Here is a 19874-nt window from a genome sequence, read left to right as displayed (position 1 = left end):
AGTGAAAAGCGACCCTTTTAATGAGTTCTTGTGAACGAGCATGGTGTCTACCTTGTAATAAGTGCTCCCCCCCTCCCAAACACCTGGGGGTAACTGGCTGATTCGCAGAGGTAACCGACTCTTACTATAGTTACTTGGAGAATGACTTCATTCATGACAGTCCCCTAATGAGAGTGTAGGTTGCAGATAGGACTTGATTTTCCTTCGCCAATAATTTTGTTAGTTTCATTAGTTATACTGTGATTAAAGGAAAATAAACCCATATGGGGAAATATGTTGAAAAAATAAAAAGGGAATGCTAATAGGAATTTTAAAAATTCCATCAAAATCAATTACCAAATGAGAAAGTTCTGAAAATCTGAAAGGTCAATTTTCTTTTCTACAGCAATCCTCAAATTGGCAATCTTGCTTCCAATGTGACAGGATTACTGATCTGAATATTATAGGGTACAGACTAGTGGATGAAATTAGTAGTGTAACCATGTTTTGCACACGAAAAATCATATTCAAATAAAAAATTTCTGTCATCTGAAGCTCTCTCAATGTGCAGCTCATTTCCTTAGCTCAATATATATCATGAAAATGAATTTGGCAAAACGTGCAAGTTTGTAAATTCAGAAAATACAAAATGGCAAGATGAGCATCTTTAGTCGAGAGACAATGGAGCAAATGATGTAAATTTTTTGTTCAAAACATGGATTTAGATTTGTATTACATGTCCTGCCATTTTGAAGCAACTTTCATAACTTTGTCATTTTGTAACTGATTTTGATACTTTAAGGGGTGGGGGGAGAGCTCCTTTCCAGATACAGATCCCGACTTCTCCAATACTAAATATTGGGTATTTCATACTATAATATCCACCTGTCTGTAGGATATTGCTCCATTGACCAACTCGGCCATACTTTTGATTTTCAAACGATTGCTTCTCGCATCAGAAACTCTAAATTGATTTACTGTGCATACAATTCATTTGCAGTTGCTAGCTTCCAACTGGTATTTGCAACATCCAAACACCCCTCCCACAAATTGTTTTTCATAGAAAATGAGCATAAATTAAAAAAATATTTGAAAAATCTTTACTTCACGCAACAATACAAATGAACTAAAACTAAGTTGATTTGTAATAGGTTGCCCACTTCTCTATTCTATAACCCCAAATATGAAATATTTCAACTTTCCCTAATATACAATATGGTTTAATTTTTAATATGTGGAATTTCCATTATTGTAACCAATTGGGATTTTAAAAGCTTTCTTAAGTTCAAATGTTTCATTTCTATATTTCATAATAAATAAAAAAGAAATAAGATATAATTTGCTTTCTCATTCACTATCGCCCATGTTATGCATATAATTGTTCTGTGAGTATATGCAAAAGTTTAAAATGTTAGAAATATTCTAAGTTTAAACCCAATTTTAGTTAAATTTTAGTATAAACTTTTTGGGGGGAGGACTTTACCTATAAATATAATATTCGCTAGAGGGTATTCATTTGTCTCGCAATCTACTATGGTCAACAAGGAAATTCGTGATCACTCTCGCAAAAAGTGTTCACTGGCTTTCTAGGAAATGCGTGATCACTCTCGCAAAAAGTATTCACTAGCTTACAAGTTCACAAGCTTTCGAGTGCCGCTGCAACTCTTTATCAAGTGACATAAAGAGTTGCAGCGGCACTCGAAAGCTCATGAACTTGCGAGAGTGATCACAAATTTCCTTGTTGACCATAGTAGATTGCGAGACAAATGAATACCCTCTAGCGATTATTTCAATCCGCAATAATGAACCTATTTAGTAAATATAATATTTTTTAATAAACTCCAGTTGACATATACACAAAAAGAACTGAAATTATATTAATGTGTTTAATAAAATGATTTTATTTCATAAAACAAAAACGCATGAATGGGTATAAATATATTACAGAATCAATATGAGAAGAATGTTGATAAGACTTGGGGCTAAGGGATTCATATTTATGGAAATGGATTGTCCTTTAGTTCATCACAGTATCTAAAATAAATGGTAAATTGCTGACTTGTATATACCTGCTCCGTTCATTTTCCAATTGGTCAAATCAGCATGGCCTAATGTGCAGTACTATATCTTCACCCAGTTTGTTTACTAACCATTTCATCTAATCATCTAACCCAAGTCATTAACCATTTTGTCTAGTTTCCAGTTGTTACACCCATTTGGTCTAATACCCAATTGGTCTAAAATCACTGTTAGATGAACTTTTCATGAACAAATTGACAAAGTACAAAATAGTAAATAGACAAAGTGAAAATTAGACCAACCAGGTATTGGACTGAGTGTGTATTAGACTAATAGTATAGACCAATCATCAATAGACCAAATGCTTGTGGACCAAGTGAATATAAACTGAGTAAATAACTTAAAGGTCAAGTCCACCTCAGAAAAATGTTGATTTGAATCAATAGAGAAAAATCAGACAAGCACAATACTGAAAATTTCATCAAAATCGGATGTAAAATAAGAAAGTTATATTTCAAAGTTTCGCTTATTTTCAACAAAATAGTTATATGAACGAGCCAGTTACATCCAAATGAGAGAGTCAATGATGTCACTCACTCACTATTTCTTTTGTTTTTTATTGTTTGAATTATACAATATTTCAATTTTTACGAATTTGACAATTAGGACCTCCTTGCCTGAAGCACAAAATGTTAAAATAATGGAATTCTACGTGTTTAGGGAGGAATGAAACTTCATTTTACATGACAATGACGAGAAAATAAAAATATTTCATATAATAAAATACAAAAGAAATAGTGAGTGAGTGATGTCATCAACTCTCTCATTTGGATGTAACTGGCTCGTTCATATAACTATTTTGTTGAAAATAAGCGAAACTTTGAAATGCCATAACTTTCTTATTTTACATCCGATTTTGATGAAATTTTCAGTGTTGTGCTTGTTGAATTTTTCTCTTTTTCAAGATTTTGTTGGGGTGGACTTGTCCTTTAATTTTCAAAGATACCCTACTTTCATTCTGTCTTGTATTCAGCTAGTATCAAAATGCTGAATTTGGTGATAGAGAATGGACCTGAAGGGGATGTAATATGTTTTGCCAAGATCTTAAAGCAATCCCATCTAGCCAAATACTTGTCGTCAAAATTAACTTTGAATTGAAAACTGATTCTAGACACCATACAGATGACATATTGAAAGCAGACACTTGATTGTATTTAATATCTTCATCTGAAGCTGGAGATACAACAGTTTTTGAGATGATGGGTCACCAAGATGAGTGACATCTTTATAGCTTTTGCTTTTGTTCAGGTGGTAGTAGTACCCAACAAATGAACCTGTGGTTGATGATGGTGACTTCTCGACATCTTGTCTCCTACTTTGGTTAAGACGGTAGCGGTATCCCTACAACTCAACCTGTGGTGGATGACAGTGACGACTTTTCATCTTGTCGCCTGCTTGGGTTCGGGTGGTAACAGTATCCCTACAACTGAACCTGTGGTCAATGACACTGACATCTCTTCATCTTGTCTCCTGCTTGGGTTCAGGTGGTAGAGGTATCCCAACTGCTGAACCTGTGGTCAATGACACTGACATCTCTTCATCTTGTCTCCTGCTTGGGTTCAGGTGGTAGAGGTATCCCAACTGCTGAACCTGTGGTCAATGACACTGACATCTCTTCATCTTGTCTCCTGCTTGGGTTCAGGTGGTAGAGGTATCCCTACAACTCAACCTGTGGTGGATGACAGTGACGACTTTTCATCTTGTCGCCTGCTTGGGTTCGGGTGGTAACAGTATCCCTACAACTGAACCTGTGGTCGATGACACTGACATCTCTTCATCTTGTCTCCTGCTTGGGTTCAGGTGGTAGAGGTATCCCAACAACTGAACCTGTGGTGGATGACAGTGACGACTTTTCATCTTGTCTCCTGCTTGGGTTCGGGTGGTAGCGGTATCCCTACAACTCAACCTGTGGTCAATGACACTGACATCTCTTCATCTTGTCTCCTGCTTGGGTTCGGGTGGTAACAGTATCCCTACAACTGAACCTGTGGTCAATGACACTGACATCTCTTCATCTTGTCTCCTGCTTGGGTTCAGGTGGTAGAGGTATCCCAACTGCTGAACCTGTGGTCAACGACGGTGACTCTGCCATTAGACGTTGCTCTGGAGTACAGTAGTCCTGAAATAACAAATAAGAGGGGAAAATTCACCATGAATTAATGTTTGAATATCTCTTCATCATGATTTCATCAAGTTAACAAATTAATGTAAAATCAAAGCTACATTTGGTAATAAATGTATATTCTATAACATGAAAGTACTAAGCTATCTCAACCATATACAATCGCTGGTGAGAGAAGTTAGAATTCTCACCTGGAGAAAGACATTGGCTAGGTTACTCAATCTCTTGCTGCTGGACCCTGCAAACCTCTGCATACATTCAACAATGGATGGCGCTGTGATCTCTACAAGATAGATGCATGTTTAAAAACAAAGAGAGTAAATATGACGCTATAACCTTCACAAGAGGCTGTATGATCATTTATTGTTTCAAAATAAAATACAAATCTATTCAGTCACAGACCTGCCAACATTTGAATTTTGAAAATGGGGACAAGTTTCCATGTGGCCCCCTTTGGGCACAGCCTGACAGGTGTGTAAGGAGGAAGTGCCCCTTGAAGTTCAAGATTTTTTTTTTATCTATAATGGCCAGTGTTAGCTTAAAGAGAAATGCCAGTAGTTCCAGTTAACTCTGATTTCATGAGAAAGTCTGTAAAACCAGGCTTAATTGTCAGTATATCATCGAGGATCTAGATCTGGTACAGTTACATAAACTGAACTTTGTGAAATCTTGAAATCTACGCTGAAAAATGTTCACACTGAAGATCACCAACACAGAGAAGCGCACGTGGGACAGTGTATTATTATTGCTTTGAATGTCGGCCCGACGCTTGACCCGAATCCTGTGCTTATTTGCTAGTTTCTCAGCAATTACACAATTTCTTCCAGAATCCTTTGGCACATATTTTTTATTTATACAAACAGACACTTTGGAGGTCATTTCATTGGATTCTGTACAAACTCATTTTGGTATTGTTACCACAACTGGCATTTACCTTTAAATTAACACATAAATATCTACAATACCTTTCCACCAAAACACAAGCACAAAATGTATATTGATTAATCTTTTTTAAAAAATCAACTCACAACAGCTGATCGACCATAGGACCTCTAGAAGTTATTTAAATAAATATATGTTGGCTCCTTTACACAAAGACTAGCAATTAATTGCTAATTGAAATGGCCTATCAAGATCTTTGTTGCATGCGCATTTTGTTCAGTTGATTGACTAGGATCCAATCAGAATTGTTTTTTCAAATTAGTGATTCATCGCTAACCTGTTACCGGGCCCTTATCTATGTGGAAGACCAGTCTTATTCTTGATCACTAGATGAAAATTACCTTGTTTAGAAGCTGGTGTCATGAGGTACATTAGGGTCGTGATGGCTGACAAAACAATCTCTTCATTCGGACTAAATGTGTAAGAAAAGAAAAAGACTGGTGCAATTAAAGCTTATGAAACCTCAGTCACTGTACAACCTGCAAGTTTAAAAAATCTGTGCATTTCTCTGAATAGGATATTGAAACAAAACATGACAAAATTACATCATATAAATGAAAATGGGCAATTTTTCCCCAAAACTGTGGCTATAACTATCAAATCTGATGATTTTTTTGTCCAAAGTATAAATATGAATGTAAAAAATAATCAGCAGTTGTTGCCCATACAAGTATGAGGAACAAAGGCAGATTAATCTTGCATATATAAAAGGTATGCCCCTCTATGGGTTCAATTATGACACCTTCTTTATTATGGTTTAAGTTTCGTGCAACAATTTATAAAGTAGACATGACACAATTTTCTTTCTTGGGTCATTTTAAAGCATCTTACCTTGATAAACAATCTTTTACCAGAGAAACACCGTCATTTGCTAGAATATGGGCCTTATTCTCCTTGTCTAGGTAAGAAAATCACAAATAATTCAAAAAAGGTTGTATACAGATATGATGACTGTTGAAGGGGTGGGGGTGGGGCATTAGGGAGGAAATGTGGATTGCAAAGAAGGGGTACATGTAGTCAATGCATGTTGCTATATTAATCAAATTTGTCAAGTGCTATTTGTAAGCAGTGCTTTCACTAATCAAAATAAATTATACTGAATTGAACAACAAACAATTCCAGGAATTTCATATTATGACATTATACAAATGGCCAAGAATGTCTTGATGTTTTCTTATGAGTTGTTACTGTACAGGGATAAATAATTGCTTCTAACTTCGTATTCTGCCCGGGGGGGCCACTTCCATTCACTAGTGGATACCATGCGCGACCATGGGGTCTCGAAAAGCACCCTAAACACGTAATTTCCATATTCTGAAGATGCACCCCTTAACAAGTATTGGCGTGTGAAACCCTACCCTTAACAAGTATTGGAAACAAAACGATACTTTTGGCAAATATTCCCTGAAATGGACCCCTAAACAAGTACAGGGATGTTTTATTGTTATACGGGTCCTTCGGTCGTCGGCTTTACCTTATTTGGTTTAGTACGAACCCACCTTCTACACCTCGCGCAAATAGGACTCTAAACACGTAGTGTTGGGGCAAAAAGGACATCCTTTATAAAACATTTTAATTTTGCTTTATCATCCCCGCAAATTCGACCCTAAACAAGTAATTTTCCTTGCGAAATAGATACCCTTTTTTCATTATTTTCGTGTTTTTGACACCCTTATCACGTTACGTACGTAACGTGCCCTATCGCGAAAAGGACATCCTTTTTACGTGGTTTTTTGGTCGCGCATGGTATCCACTCGTCAATGTAAGTGGCCCCCCCGGGGAATTCTGTCTCTAATTTTGTGAGAAAGTGGAGCGAGCAAGAAAAAAAATATACAGGCAAAGGGACCTAAAGGTCTACTTTAGTAAGAATTTTGTAATATTTAAAATCATCAATTTTTTTCAATTCCAGGAATTATTCTAAAAAAAAAAAAAAAAAAAAAAACTCATAGAAGTCAGATGCGAATATCAGCATGGCATGTTAATAGATATATTTGTAAAGTAAATGAGTTTGCTAGTTACCTAGTACAAGGTTGCAAAGTCCGCCAATACCAAACTCAACAAGCCGTTCTGATGGCTCAGTTAAGGTATCTGTATAAAATAGAAAAGAGGGGAAATGAAAGAAATTAATCAGAAAACTAAAATAAGAAAGTATTGCAACTACAATAATCAAGTCTGAATGTTGAAAAATTATCATGCATAGTAATACTAGCATATATTCTTCATTTAATCAGTATGACAAGGTATTTTCTTGAAAAAATCCTTTCCTTCCTTCCATTCTCAGAATGGACTTCACCTGTCACAATGCAAGTTTGATAAATAATAATAATATGGTCCATTTATATAGCAGAGCTAGCCAGCTACTATAATTGCATATACTCTACTGCACTTGATACTTGGTATCATATAATTATCCCGGCTATAGCTCAGCCGCCATACATAGGCGCTAAAGAATTTCAAGGAATAAACCCTACCGGGTACCCATTCACCTCACCTGGGTCGAGTGCAGCATAATTTTTTTTTTTTAACCGTTTGATCTTGGTCTGGTTTTATTACTACCTGTACATGTACATACTCTTAGCTCCTACACTCAAGGTCAACACAAGGTCATCTCCTTAAGCCAAGAGGGCTGAGGCTTTTGATGATTCATATTTCCAGTTTGGAGGAAGGATACGCTTGGTCTTGTAGTGTATCGGGCCAATCTGTGGATCCTGCTCTCGATCAGGATAAGACGGAACTTGGAGTCTTTGTCCTTGCGGTTCCTCTTAAGATGTTTGCGTACAGCGACAGCCTTCTTGATCAGGGAGTAGAGGTCCTCTGGGAGGGATGGAGCCAGACCCTTGGCCTTCAGGATTCTGAGGATCTTGTTACCGGTGACGAAGCGTACCTGAGCTACTCCGTAGGAGTCACGAAGCATCACACCGATCTGTGATGGAGTGAGACCCTTCTTGGCCATCTGTTGGATGTGCTCCTTCCCCGGGGGGGCCACTTACATTGACGAGTGGATACCATGCGCGACCAAAAAAACACGTAAAAAGGATGTCTTTTTCACGATAGGGCACGTTACGTACGTAACGTGATAAGGGTGTCAAAAACGCAAAAATAATGAAAAAAGGGTATCTATTTCACTAGGAAAATTACGTGTTTAGGGTCGAATTTGCGGGGATGATGAGACAAAATTAAAATGTCTTATAAAGGATGTCCTTTTTGCCCCAACACTACGTGTTTAGAGTCCGATTTGCACGGGGTGTAGAAGTGGGGTCGTACTAAATCAAATAAGGTAAAGCCGACGACCGAAGGACCCGTAACAAAAACATTCCTGTACTTGTTTAGGGGTTCATTTCAGGGAATATTTGCCAAGAATATCGTTTTGTTTCGAATACTTGTTAAGGGTAGGGTTTCACACACCAATACTTGTTAAGGGGTGCATTTTCAGAATATGGAAATTACGTGTTTAGGGTGCTTTTCGAGACCCCATGGTCGCGCATGGTATCCACTCGTGAATGGAAGTGGCCCCCCCGGGGCTCCTTCACATCATCTGATGACAGTTTCAGCCATGTTGGCACACTTCGTCTGTATGGAAGTGCCGAGGTACAGATACCCTTTCTGGGAGCGTGCATACGACCCATGATGGCGATTTGGCGAAAAGCATGGGTAAATTTCTTGAAGGAAAACACACCTGGATGGGATTCAACCCACATCCCTCTGATTGAAAGACGAGGGTCGTAACCACTAGACCACGACGCCCCCATCTATGTTATATACAATGAATAATGTTCTGCAGAGAGTAACAGGTAAGGCTTTAATTAAACATATGACCACAAATGCAACCACAATCAGAATTACAGTAGGAAATATAAGCTTTATTAAGGAATAAAAGTGTTCAAAAAATTGAATACCTACCTAGGAATAAATCAACTGCATTTAGTTGTCTCAGATACTCATAATTTATTGGATCATAGGCAAAGTTAGCCAAATTAGCCAGCACCTGTTCTCGGCAACCTAAGATTATAAGGAAATGAAAAGGAACATCAAAGAAGGGGATGATTCAATGAGCAATACGATAAGTCTCAGGATCTGTGTCCACCTAAAAAGGGCTTCGGAGTTGAGGCACTGGCTGCACAAAAAAATATGAAAGCTTTGATATATCCCAAAACAAAGTTTTTCAGAGATATTTGAATTACATTCAGGCAAATTTCTTTTTTAAAATTATTAACATTCAAATTCAAAACTGGCATATATGCAGTACTTTTATCAGGAGAAAATAAGCAAAGACCTGCCCAAAATGTTTTAGGTACCAACGTTTGGATACAGAGGGGCAAATAAGTTGTGTATAACTTTATGCCTACTTCCAAGGTAAATGTCAAACAAATTTTATCAGTCTCTCACTTTTTTTGCATGGCCGGTGCTGTGGAAGGACATGATAAAATGTAAACTTGTTCAGACTTTTAACAGGGTCTACTTTGCAATCTACACTCCCAGTACAAATCACACACAAACTTAAAACAAGTGGAATGCATCTGGCTGTCTCACCTGCATCACGCACATCAATATAGCAGCAGTGCTGACTTTGAAAACTACCATAAAATAATTATTCAGAAAAAACACCTTTCATATAATGATACAATACTACATTCATTGACATTTGACCTTGATCATGTGACCTAAAGCTTGACAGTGATACTTGATTACTATATACCCACATTTAATACACTATATCTATAAACTTTGAAAGTTATGACAGCAATCTAATAATTACCTCTAAAATGGCCAAAGTTCATTGACCTTACATGACCTTTGATCTTGATCATGTGACCTGCAACTCACACAGGATGTTCAGTGGTACTTGATTACTCTTATGTCCAAGTTTCATGAATCATGCAGATCCATAATTTTTCGAAGTTATGATGGTAATCAAACATTTACCCCATTATGGCCAAAGTTCATTGACATTTGACCTTGGTCAGGTGACCTGAAATGCGCACAGGACGTTCAGTGATACTTGATTATTCTTATGTCCAAGTTTTAAGAACTAGATCAATAAACTAACAGTTTTGATGGATCAACAGATACCACCAATTTGGCCAAAGCTCATTGACCCTAAATGACCTTTGACCTTGGTCATATGACCTGAGACTTGCACAGGATGTTCAGTGATACTTGATTACTATTATGTCCAAGTTTCATGAGTCAGATCCATAAACTACCAAAGTCATGATGGTAATTATACAGATACCCCCAATTTGGTCAAAGTTCATTGACCCTACATGACCTTTGACCTTAGTCATTTGAGATTAAACTCAAGCAGGAAATTCAGTAATACTTGATTAACCTTATATCAAAGTTTCATGAACTAGGTCCATATATTTTCTAAGTTATGATGACATTTCAAATATAGGTTAAGATTTTGATGTTGATTCCCCCAACATGGTCTAAGTTCATTGACCCTACATTACCTTTAACCTTGGTCATGTGACCTGAAACTCAGGCAGAACCTTAAGTTATGGTCAAGTTTCATGAACTAGGTCCATATACTTTTTAAGTTACGGTATGCTGTCATTTAAAAAACGTAACCTTCAGTTAAGATTTGGTGTTAACACCGCTGCCATTGGAAAAGTGGCACCTATAGTCTCACTCTGCTATGCAGGTGAGATGAAAATTTCATAGCCAATATCTAAAAGACAAATGTTACAAAAACATGTATGTCAAGGCGTTTGGTTATAAATAATAATTGGATCTAATATGGTTGCTGATTTTTCTTTTTAATCCAGGAAATAAAAGTGTTTCCTGTGCGTTTTTGCTTTCTTGGAAACGAAGTGTTAACAATAACATTACAAGGCAGATGTTTTAAAAATTCAAAAAGTAGAAATTTCTTGAAACAAAATGTATAAAAGACCATTCAGAAAATGTTAACAATTTGCTGGGATATGGACTAAAATATGCTTTCCACACTGTACTTTTTCCCCTTAACCCAGGAAATTGGTGGGGCTATAAGGGGGGGGGGGGGGCTTAGGGGGTGTGCACCCCCTGTGTCCCCCCCCCCTCTGTGGATAAAAAAAAAGATAGTATGGGGTTAAGGAAATTATGTGAAAAAGCATTAATTAAAAGAAAGTATTAGTTTAAAACGATTAAAGTAACTTTAGGCCAGTTCACTTTTGATTTTTTTAGACTTGCTGGGAAGTTAGGTTAACACCAGTTTACCAACCATCGTCCTCAGTCTGTTGAAACTCTATCATCAAGTTTTGTAGATGTTGCAATCTCCCAATTCCATGTTGAAGTGGTGTACGAGCTTCTAGTCGATCCCTTGACTGAAACATAATTCAGGAAATCAGGCCAGGGCAACGGCCAAGTGCCTCTCACTATAAACGTCGTCCGTCGAACAAAATTTCCCCTTTCTCTCGACCAGCCGGAAATTATGTAGACAATAATTTTAGAATTGGAGAGGGAGTCTTCCAGATAGAGTAAAACTAAAGGTTCTTTCAATGGGTTATACAATCAGTTTTAAGTCACCACCCATAATCGCGGCTATGACTATGATGTAGGCTTAGGGCCTAGCTTATAACGATGTTGTTTATCAACAAGGTTCCGGGACAGCCCGACCACCGGACAGCCCGACCCTGGACAGCCCGACCCGCTGCCCTGGACAACTCGTCCCGGTCGAGTTGTCCAGGGTTGGCTCTGAATCGGACAACTCGACCACTTGAACTCTTCTTCAAAATTTTATTAAATAAAATTTCAAACTTTACTTCAAAAGTATTTTCCCGCATAATCCATGTTTCTTCAATATATTCCCGACAGAAAAATTGACATTTCAGTGCATTTTGAGCTATTTTGAAAGAAAATAAAGCGAGTTCCCTTGCAACGAGAAAAATCCGATACCGCCGGCGAGCTGTGTTCATTCAACTTACAACTTGCAAATTTGAGTTGATTTTTCCGTCTTCTTCTTCTTCTTCTTCTGTATCCTTCCTCCGCTGTATCGGAGATCCGCAGTTTGATACTGCATTAATGGTAGCGTTACATATTTTAATGGTGAGTGTGTGCTATTTTGTATTTTCACATTTCCTATACTTATTTTAAGTTATTGCATTTCACAAAACTGATACTTAATGCAAACTTTTTGAGATAGTTCACCTGGAAAGGACACCGATAGGCGATACGGGACTTCGCCTCGCCGGCCGGCCAGCTGGGCGACCGTCTGTGCTGTGATTGTGACTGAGTGAGGCGGTCAGCTCAACTAGCTAGCTATGCGAGGTCAACTTACTTATTTCCGTCTCTTGACATATTGCTCATTTTCCAGTGGCGAGAGTGTGCTATTTTTGTATTTTTACGCTTCTTCCACTTATTAAAAAAAAAATTTTAATGTCACTAACTAAAAGGAAATAGATTTGAAAATGTCTCAGTAGCCGGCATATGTACAAGCTAGTAACTAGTTACCGATATGAAGCACTCATTCTATGAACAATTTTTGTAGGAAAGTGTCATTGTTTATTTTTGTTCTTAAATAACTATCATTTTTTATTGTTTTCGAAGTTTTGAAGGGCAGTGGGGGGGGGGTAAACAACTGACAATATATTTGGTATTTAATCAAAATTGAATAATTTATTGAAAAATGAAATGTATTCTGCCGAAATTGAAAAACTTAACTTTTTATCAAAATCTAAAAACTTGCTTTTCGTTATCGATTACTGTCGCAGCTTTTTTTAATGCAACTTCCATTGGTAACAGTGGGTCTTCTGGAGGATACAAGCACTTGGGCTGTACCAGGGATGAGGAGAAGAGGTTTCATGCTCGACAAGCGATGGCCTTTCCATTTCTTTCACGAGCAGAAATATTACCGAGTTCCAATGACTTGGGCATCAGAGCGGCAGTCCCCTGATCGATGAGGTAAATACAGCTTTATAGATACAATAAATTAATTTTTGCGCACTTCATGCAGGCATATCAAAGTGAAATTTAATTTTTTTTTGTATTTTCAAATTCTTTAAAAGAAAGAAAGGACAATTGAATGGAATAATGAATTTACTTTTTTTTCTTTATACATTGTTTGAATTGAACAAAAAATTTACTTATAGGTTTTGTAGAAGTTGTAACATTTCAAATTTTGGGTATGGTAATGCAAAATTTATGTGGATCCTTTATGTTATGTAAATCTTCCAGAAGATACCAGGTATGGTTCTAGTGTGTTTAGCAAATTAACTTAACTTTGATATATTATTATTGTATTTCCTTCTAAATTGTTCAAGACAAGGTGAAGATTGAAAATGGTCTAATTTCTTTTATTATCAAGAGGTGCAGACTGCAGGGGCCCGTTGCATAAAACTTTTTACCTGAGAAAACTCAGGTTGTTTTTACCAGAGTTTTTGCCCTGTATTAAAGTCAATGGCAGATATGAGACTAACCTTAGTTTTCAGTTTTTACCAGAGTTTTCTCAGGTAAAAAGTTTTATGCAACAGGCCCCAGATCTTCAAATATTTGAAATTACAATAATTTTGTCAATAATTCATTTCATACTTCATTTCATCTTTCCAGCTGTTTGACTTAGTTGAGACAACATGGATTGCAAACCGTACTTAGCTTGTTTTTATTTATAAAACAAAATTGTAAGGAAGTGCTGAAAGGACAAGTCCACTCTAACAAAAAGTTGATTTGAATAAAAAGAGACATCCAACAAGCATAACACTGAAAATTTCATCAAAGTCGGATGTAAAATTAGAAAGTCTTGACATTTTAAAGTTTCGCTTACCGGTAATTTCACAAAACAGTTATATGCACATCCTGGCTGGTATGCAAATGAGGAGACTATGACGTTATCCACTCACTATTTCTTTTGTATTTTATCTAATTTTCTCCTCATTGTCAAGTGATACGATTAATTCCTCCCTGAACATGTGGAATTATCATTGTTTAATGCTAATATGGTTCAGTCAAGTTAGTCCTTATTGTCAAATCAAATCTATTTAAAAAATGAAATATTTATTTTTCAAACAATAAGAAAAAGAAATAGTGAGTGATGGGCATCATCGACTTACCTATTTGTGCATATCACTGTTTTGTGAAAAATAAGCAAAAATTTAAAATGTCATAACTTTCTTATTTTAAATCCGATTTTAATGAAATTTTTAGCACTATACTAGTTTGATTTTCTCTATGTATTCAAGTTAGTATTTTTCTGGGGTGGACTTAATTAACCTTGAAAGAGCCCTCTACATAAGTTAGGGTTCAATTAGTTGTCATGGTAATCAAATATATATGCAATAAATTTTGAAATGTATATTTTTAAACCAAAGGGGCAATTAATTATTACATGTTAATTTGTATGGTTACTATTGTAGTTTTAAGATTGTCTATATTGTTACATTTGCACCCAAAGCAGAGGATATTGTTCTCAATCAGAGTTACAAATCAACAAATATAGTATGGGCACACCTGAATATGTGAATATGTACAAATAGTATACAAATATAGCAGGCTTTAAGGAAGTATAGCAGGAATTATTTGTCTGAAGTTGGACTGGCAATTGCTTTTTATACTAAGAGGCAAAAGTATGACTGGGCACACATGAATTTGTGAATATATAAATAGTAAACAAATATACCAGGAATGGTGCTCTATTTGATTTTCTTTATGTATGTTTTTTTTTCAACAGCATAACAAGACCATGTTGTTATGCTATACTGTATGTAAGATATAACAGAAAATTTTGTGTTACTTAGTAATTTAAGTTGTGATCAAGTTTATCACATTGTTACATAGAAAATAAAGAGTCTACTAAAAAGTATTGTGAATATTGGGTTCTATTACTCCCATGTATTTTTTCTGCTGAACATTTCACTGTTAAGTGCTGTGGTGATCAGATGGACATTTTGGGAGAGATGAAGTTGAAATTGGAGGGATGGAGACGGTGATGTGAAAAGGATGGTAATGAAAAGTGGGTTGGAGATGAGAAGGATGGAGATGATGAGAGGAGGGATGGAGATGAGAGGGATAGAGATGATGAGAGGAGGCATGGAGATGAAAGGAAGGATGGAGGTGAGAGGAATAGATGAGAGGAGGGATTGAAATTATGAGGAAAAGGATGGAGGGGATGACGATGAGAGATGAAGCTGAGAGGAGCAGAGATGAGGAGGCGATGGAGATGAGGGGATGTAGAGGAGGAATGGAACATCACCAGTTCACCACCAACATCATCTCTATCATCGCCACCATCACGATCATCAGCATCATCATGATGATCACCAATATCATCATCACCACCTGTCGTCAACGTCATCACCAATGTTCATCATTATCATCATCGCCACCAACATCCTTTTCATCATCTCAGGAATATTATTGAGAACCTCTTGGAAATGATGCAATCCATTGACTCGATCTCATCAGTGCATGAAGTAGCTGGGTTTATTCAGCTTTGGGTGCACTGGGGGCCTTGAACTTTTGTAGGGGCACCAAGATAAATATGTTGTAGGGATAGTCCTGCAGACCAAAGTTTAAGAAAATCATAATTTCATTCTCAAAAACACGATTAGGATATCTCAAAAGGCCTAAAGTAGGACCGTCACTCTCTTCCCCTCTTCTCTCGCCTTTTCTGTTTTTTTTCTTTCCCCTTCTTTTTCCTTTCTCCCCCATTCCACTGTTTCATTCGCTGTCTTTCCACTTTTTCTCTTCTTTTTTCCCTCCCTTTTTCTCTTCTTCAGGTGCGTTTTTTTTTTTGGGGGGGGGATTAAAGCCCCCCCCCAAAAAAAAAAAAATCGCTCAAGCCCTACCAAGATTTTTCGACCACAAAGAAAAATGATCGCTATATAATGGGCCATATTATGTATTAATGTACTATTCCATTCATGTCATCAATTTGCTCTAGAATCAATTAAGTTTTTACTATTCAAATTCTTCAAAGATTTTCTCCCCGGTCACCACATTCCCTCATAACATTTTTAAGGGTGTCATTGATATTAAAACCTTATCCGCTGCCATGTTCTATCCATGTAGGAGTGCAAAATTGATGTTTGAACTAGGGGGTGCCAAATGATTACCAAGAAATTGACTGATTGTGGTGATGATGTCATAATGACGATGATGGTAATGACATTGATGATGATGAAGTTGGTGGAGGCAATAATGTCTGTGATGATGATCACCCCCCCCCCGCCCTTTCATCTTCCATTATCAACACGCCTCCTGACATCTCCACCCCCATTATCTCCATTCCCGTCTTCTCCAACCATTTTCGCATCTCCATCCCTATTTCATTTCAATCTCTCCTCTCATCTCCACCCCCTACTCCTGTCAACCCTTCCACATCTCCATTCACCTCATCATCTCTACTCGATCCTCTCATCATCTCCACCACTCCTCACCATCTCCATCCTCATCTCTAAACCTTATCTCAATCCCTCCCTGCATCATCTCCATCCATCCTTGCATCATCCCCATCCCTCCTCTCATCATCTCCATCCACTCATCATCCACACCCCTCTCAACTCCATCACTCCTCATGGCCATCCCACCTTTCACCATCTTCATCCTCCCCCCCCCATCTTCATCTCTCCAATCATCTCCATCTGATTACCATTTGACACAACATTTGCTCCTGCGACAATTGCCCCAGGCTTAATTTTGTCTAAAGCCCCTTTCACAATTGGTTGCGCGACTACTTACGACCCTTCACCGTTGCAATTCTGTGCAACATATATTGTGACCAAGTGATCGCAAACAATCGCACAAGCAATTGTGAAAGCCCCTTAAGATAGAGGTTCAGGGTTGCAATATGGTTTTAAGTTAGGTTTAGACCTTACTGGTTGAAGCTGTTCATAAGATTATGGCGTGGAATTTGCCAGAGCAAATGTCATGGAACCCGTCACCACAGCTCTCAATAAAAGGTAAATATTCAGCGAGAAAAGGGATACAAAATAGTGCAAGAACCAAATATTCAAAATACTTCTTTGGAGTTAAGTGGGTTTTATTGAGTAACATTAAGGTAAACTTGATCAGATCTAAAATTACATAGTAACACACATTGAACTTCATTGTATATAAAACATATTATATCCCACACAAAATAAATACTGGTTAAAAATTTCAAATAGGATTACATTACCACAATTATGATAATACTATTATGATAATAAATGTGACACAATTCCAACTGGGAACAATATCCTCTGCTTTTGGTGTTTATGTAAAGCTAACAATAAGGACAACCTTAAAATTACATTAGTGCCAATATAAATAAACATTTATCCAACAATTGCACTTTCAGGAATATACAACCTGTTATACATTACTATATTTGGTTTCCATGGCAATTACATGATCCCTAACTTAGCTGGAGGGATTTTCAACCCTTCCTCATCTTTTATTTTGTCACACAAAAACTGGCCATACAGATCTTGCAATTCAGGTGGTCTCAAAGAGCTGGAAAGATAGAAATAAAATAAAGTAATTTCAACTTTTTGAAGCTCTGCACCTCTTTTGTTACTGAAACAAATCAAACCATTTCAACCTTCAGTTTAGAAGCAAATACATTTTTTAAATATATTAAAGTTAAATTAATTGCAACTAATTCAATATCATAAAGGGAAAGTTCACTCTGAAAACTGGTCGTAAAAATAGCAGAAAAGTAATATCAAAAAATATTGGTGAATGTATGAGGAACAGTTTCAAAACGTTATTCAAATTTTAAGTTTTAGATTTGTGGCGTCATAAACGAGCAGCTGCCCCATATGTTTTGTAATATAAAATTCATGAATTCAATTTTTTCAATGGTTCCTGATGACTTATTTTTGTTTTCTTTTCAGGTTTGGGTGTGAAATGTTTTGTCTTTATAATATATACAAAAGGCATAGTAAAACCAGTTTCAATTTTCTTATAAAATAACAATTTCTTGACTTTTTACCATTTATTATGCAGAAATGCTGTTTGCACATGACATCACAAATCCAATAATTGAAATTCGAATAACTTTTCAATTCTTTGATAGATTTTCCTCAAACCTTTGGCAATATTTTTTATTATTTTTTTCTGCTGTTTTTACAATTAACTATTTGTCAGGGTGAACTTCCCCTTCAAGCTCACTTGAACGATACTTGGTATCATCTAGATGTGTACGACATAAATGTTCCTCATGAATTAAGCATAACCCCTACATACCCAAAATTAATTTAGAATGTTACAACTTCTACTTAACCTAAACATGTAGTAGTTACTCACATTTTTAAGAAGAAGCAATTTTGAATTTTTATGAATACAATGTATATAAAAAAAGTTAAATTTTTGTTCAATTCAAACAATGTATAAAAGAAATAATAAGTAAATGTTCAATTCAATTGTTCCTTCTTTCATTTCAAGAATTTGAAAATACCAAAAAATAAAAATTGAAATTTGATATGCCTGCATAAAGTGCACAAATTTGATATTATCTAAGAAGCTGTACTTACCTCGATCAAGGGACTGCTGCTCTGATGCCCAAGTCATTGGAACTCGGTATTATTTCTGCTCGTGAAAGAAATGGAAAGGCCATCGCTTGTCGAGTATGAAACCTCTTCTCCTCATCCTGGGTGTAGGTTGTTGGGACCAGCCCAAGTGCTTGTATCCTCAAGAAGACCCGTTGTTTCCAGTGGAATGTGCATTAAAAAAAGCTGTGACATATACTGACAGGTAAAAAAATAAGAGACATGTTTTTCGATAACGAAAAGCAAGTTTTAAAATTTAGATTTTGATAAAAACAAAGTTTTTCAATTTCGGTATAAATCGTATAATACATTTTTTCTCAATAAACTATTCCATATTGTAAACTTCATAACTTACAAACTGAGACATTTTCAAATCTATTTCCTTAATTGGTTTAGATGTTGGTTGGAAGCACCCCCCCCCCCCCCCCCGGCCTGAAGGCCTCCAAAAAGGGGCGTCAAGGATGGTTACTTTAAAATTTGGGAAGCGCATTCCGACCACGCAGTCACTGCAACCCAAATGATTAGTGACATTAAAAAAACTTTTTAATAAGTAGAAGTGTACAAATACAAAAATAGCACACTCTCGCCATTGGAAAATGGGAAATATGTCAAGAGACGGAAAAATTAACTAAAATAAGTAAGTTGACCTCGCATAGCTAGTTGAGCTGACTGCCTCACTCAGTCACAATCACAGCAGCACAGCCGGTAGCCCAGCCGGCCGGCGAGGCGAAGCACCGCATCGGTGTCCTTTCCAGGTGAACTATCTCAAAAAGTTTCCATTAAGTAAAAGATTTGTGAAATGCAATAACTTTAAATAAGTACAGGAAATGTGAAAACGGAATAAGAAAATACAAAATAGCACACACTCACCATTAAAATATGTAAAGTGACGGAAAAATCAACTCAAATTTGCAAGTTGTAAGTTGAATGAACACGGCTAGCCGGCGGTATCGGATTATTCTCGTTGCAAGGGAACTCGCTTTATTTTCTTTCAAAATAGCTCAAAATGCACTGAAATGTCAATTTTTCTGTCGAGAATATATTGAAGAAACATGAATTATGCGGGAAAATACTTTTGAAGTAAAGTTTGAAATTTTATTTAATGAAATTTTGAAGAAGTATTCAAGTGGTCGAGTTGTCCGATTCAGAGCCAACCCTGGACAACTCGACCGGGACGAGTTGTCCAGGGCAGCGGGTCGGGCTGTCCAGGGTCGGGCTGTCCAGTGGTCGGGCTGTCCGGACCCCATCAACAAATACACGTGCTTGCTCCCAACGCGCGCGCTTTATATATACATACAAACAATACT

At 36.9% G+C, this 19874-nt stretch overlaps 1 protein-coding gene and 1 long non-coding RNA gene across 11 annotated transcripts; both read right to left on the bottom strand.

Annotated features, from left to right (window-relative positions):
* Positions 1–3102: 3102 nt before the first annotated feature.
* LOC121424175 (armadillo repeat-containing protein 7-like) lies at positions 3103–11579 on the bottom strand. Of its 10 annotated transcripts, XM_041619783.1 has the most exons (9): positions 11325–11579; positions 9023–9121; positions 7142–7210; positions 5954–6020; positions 5464–5534; positions 4372–4463; positions 4123–4177; positions 3570–3648; positions 3103–3490 (listed from the first exon to the last, which is right to left on the bottom strand). In XM_041619783.1, exons 1-8 carry the CDS (start codon positions 11434–11436, stop codon positions 3596–3598), a joined length of 618 nt encoding a protein of 205 aa, XP_041475717.1. In that variant the 5' UTR covers positions 11437–11579; the 3' UTR covers positions 3103–3490; positions 3570–3595. The 10 variants fall into 10 exon arrangements, 6 of the variants coding, with proteins under 6 accessions (XP_041475717.1, XP_041475716.1, XP_041475720.1 ...); XR_005971347.1 differs by having other exon boundaries at positions 3103–3411; positions 3491–4177; XR_005971348.1 differs by lacking the exon at positions 3570–3648 and having other exon boundaries at positions 3649–4177.
* Positions 11580–16279: 4700 nt separating this feature from the next.
* Positions 16280–19709, bottom strand: LOC121424583. Its single transcript, XR_005971404.1, has 3 exons — positions 19438–19709; positions 18553–18765; positions 16280–17530 (listed from the first exon to the last, which is right to left on the bottom strand). It is a non-coding gene; the product is annotated as an uncharacterized LOC121424583 (long non-coding RNA).
* Between the last annotated feature and the right edge of the window lie 165 nt (positions 19710–19874).

The sequence above is a fragment of the Lytechinus variegatus genome, chromosome 11, assembly GCF_018143015.1.
Source record: "Lytechinus variegatus isolate NC3 chromosome 11, Lvar_3.0, whole genome shotgun sequence".
NCBI classification, from domain to species: Eukaryota; Metazoa; Echinodermata; class Echinoidea; order Temnopleuroida; family Toxopneustidae; genus Lytechinus; species Lytechinus variegatus.
Note: the sequence above shows the minus strand (reverse complement) of the source record. Positions and strands in the feature narration are given on the sequence as shown.

Coding starts and splice junctions, on each gene's coding strand:
- LOC121424175 (XM_041619781.1), bottom strand. CDS start 11,436: ATGTTTCAGTCAAGGGATCGACTAGAAGCTCGTACACCACTTCAACAT. Junction 9,122..11,324: donor TCAACAGACTGAGGACGATG/GTTGGTAAACTG, acceptor TTATAATCTTAG/GTTGCCGAGAACAGGTGCTG. Junction 4,464..5,463: donor GACACCAGCTTCTAAACAAG/GTAATTTTCATC, acceptor TCTATCTTGTAG/AGATCACAGCGCCATCCATT.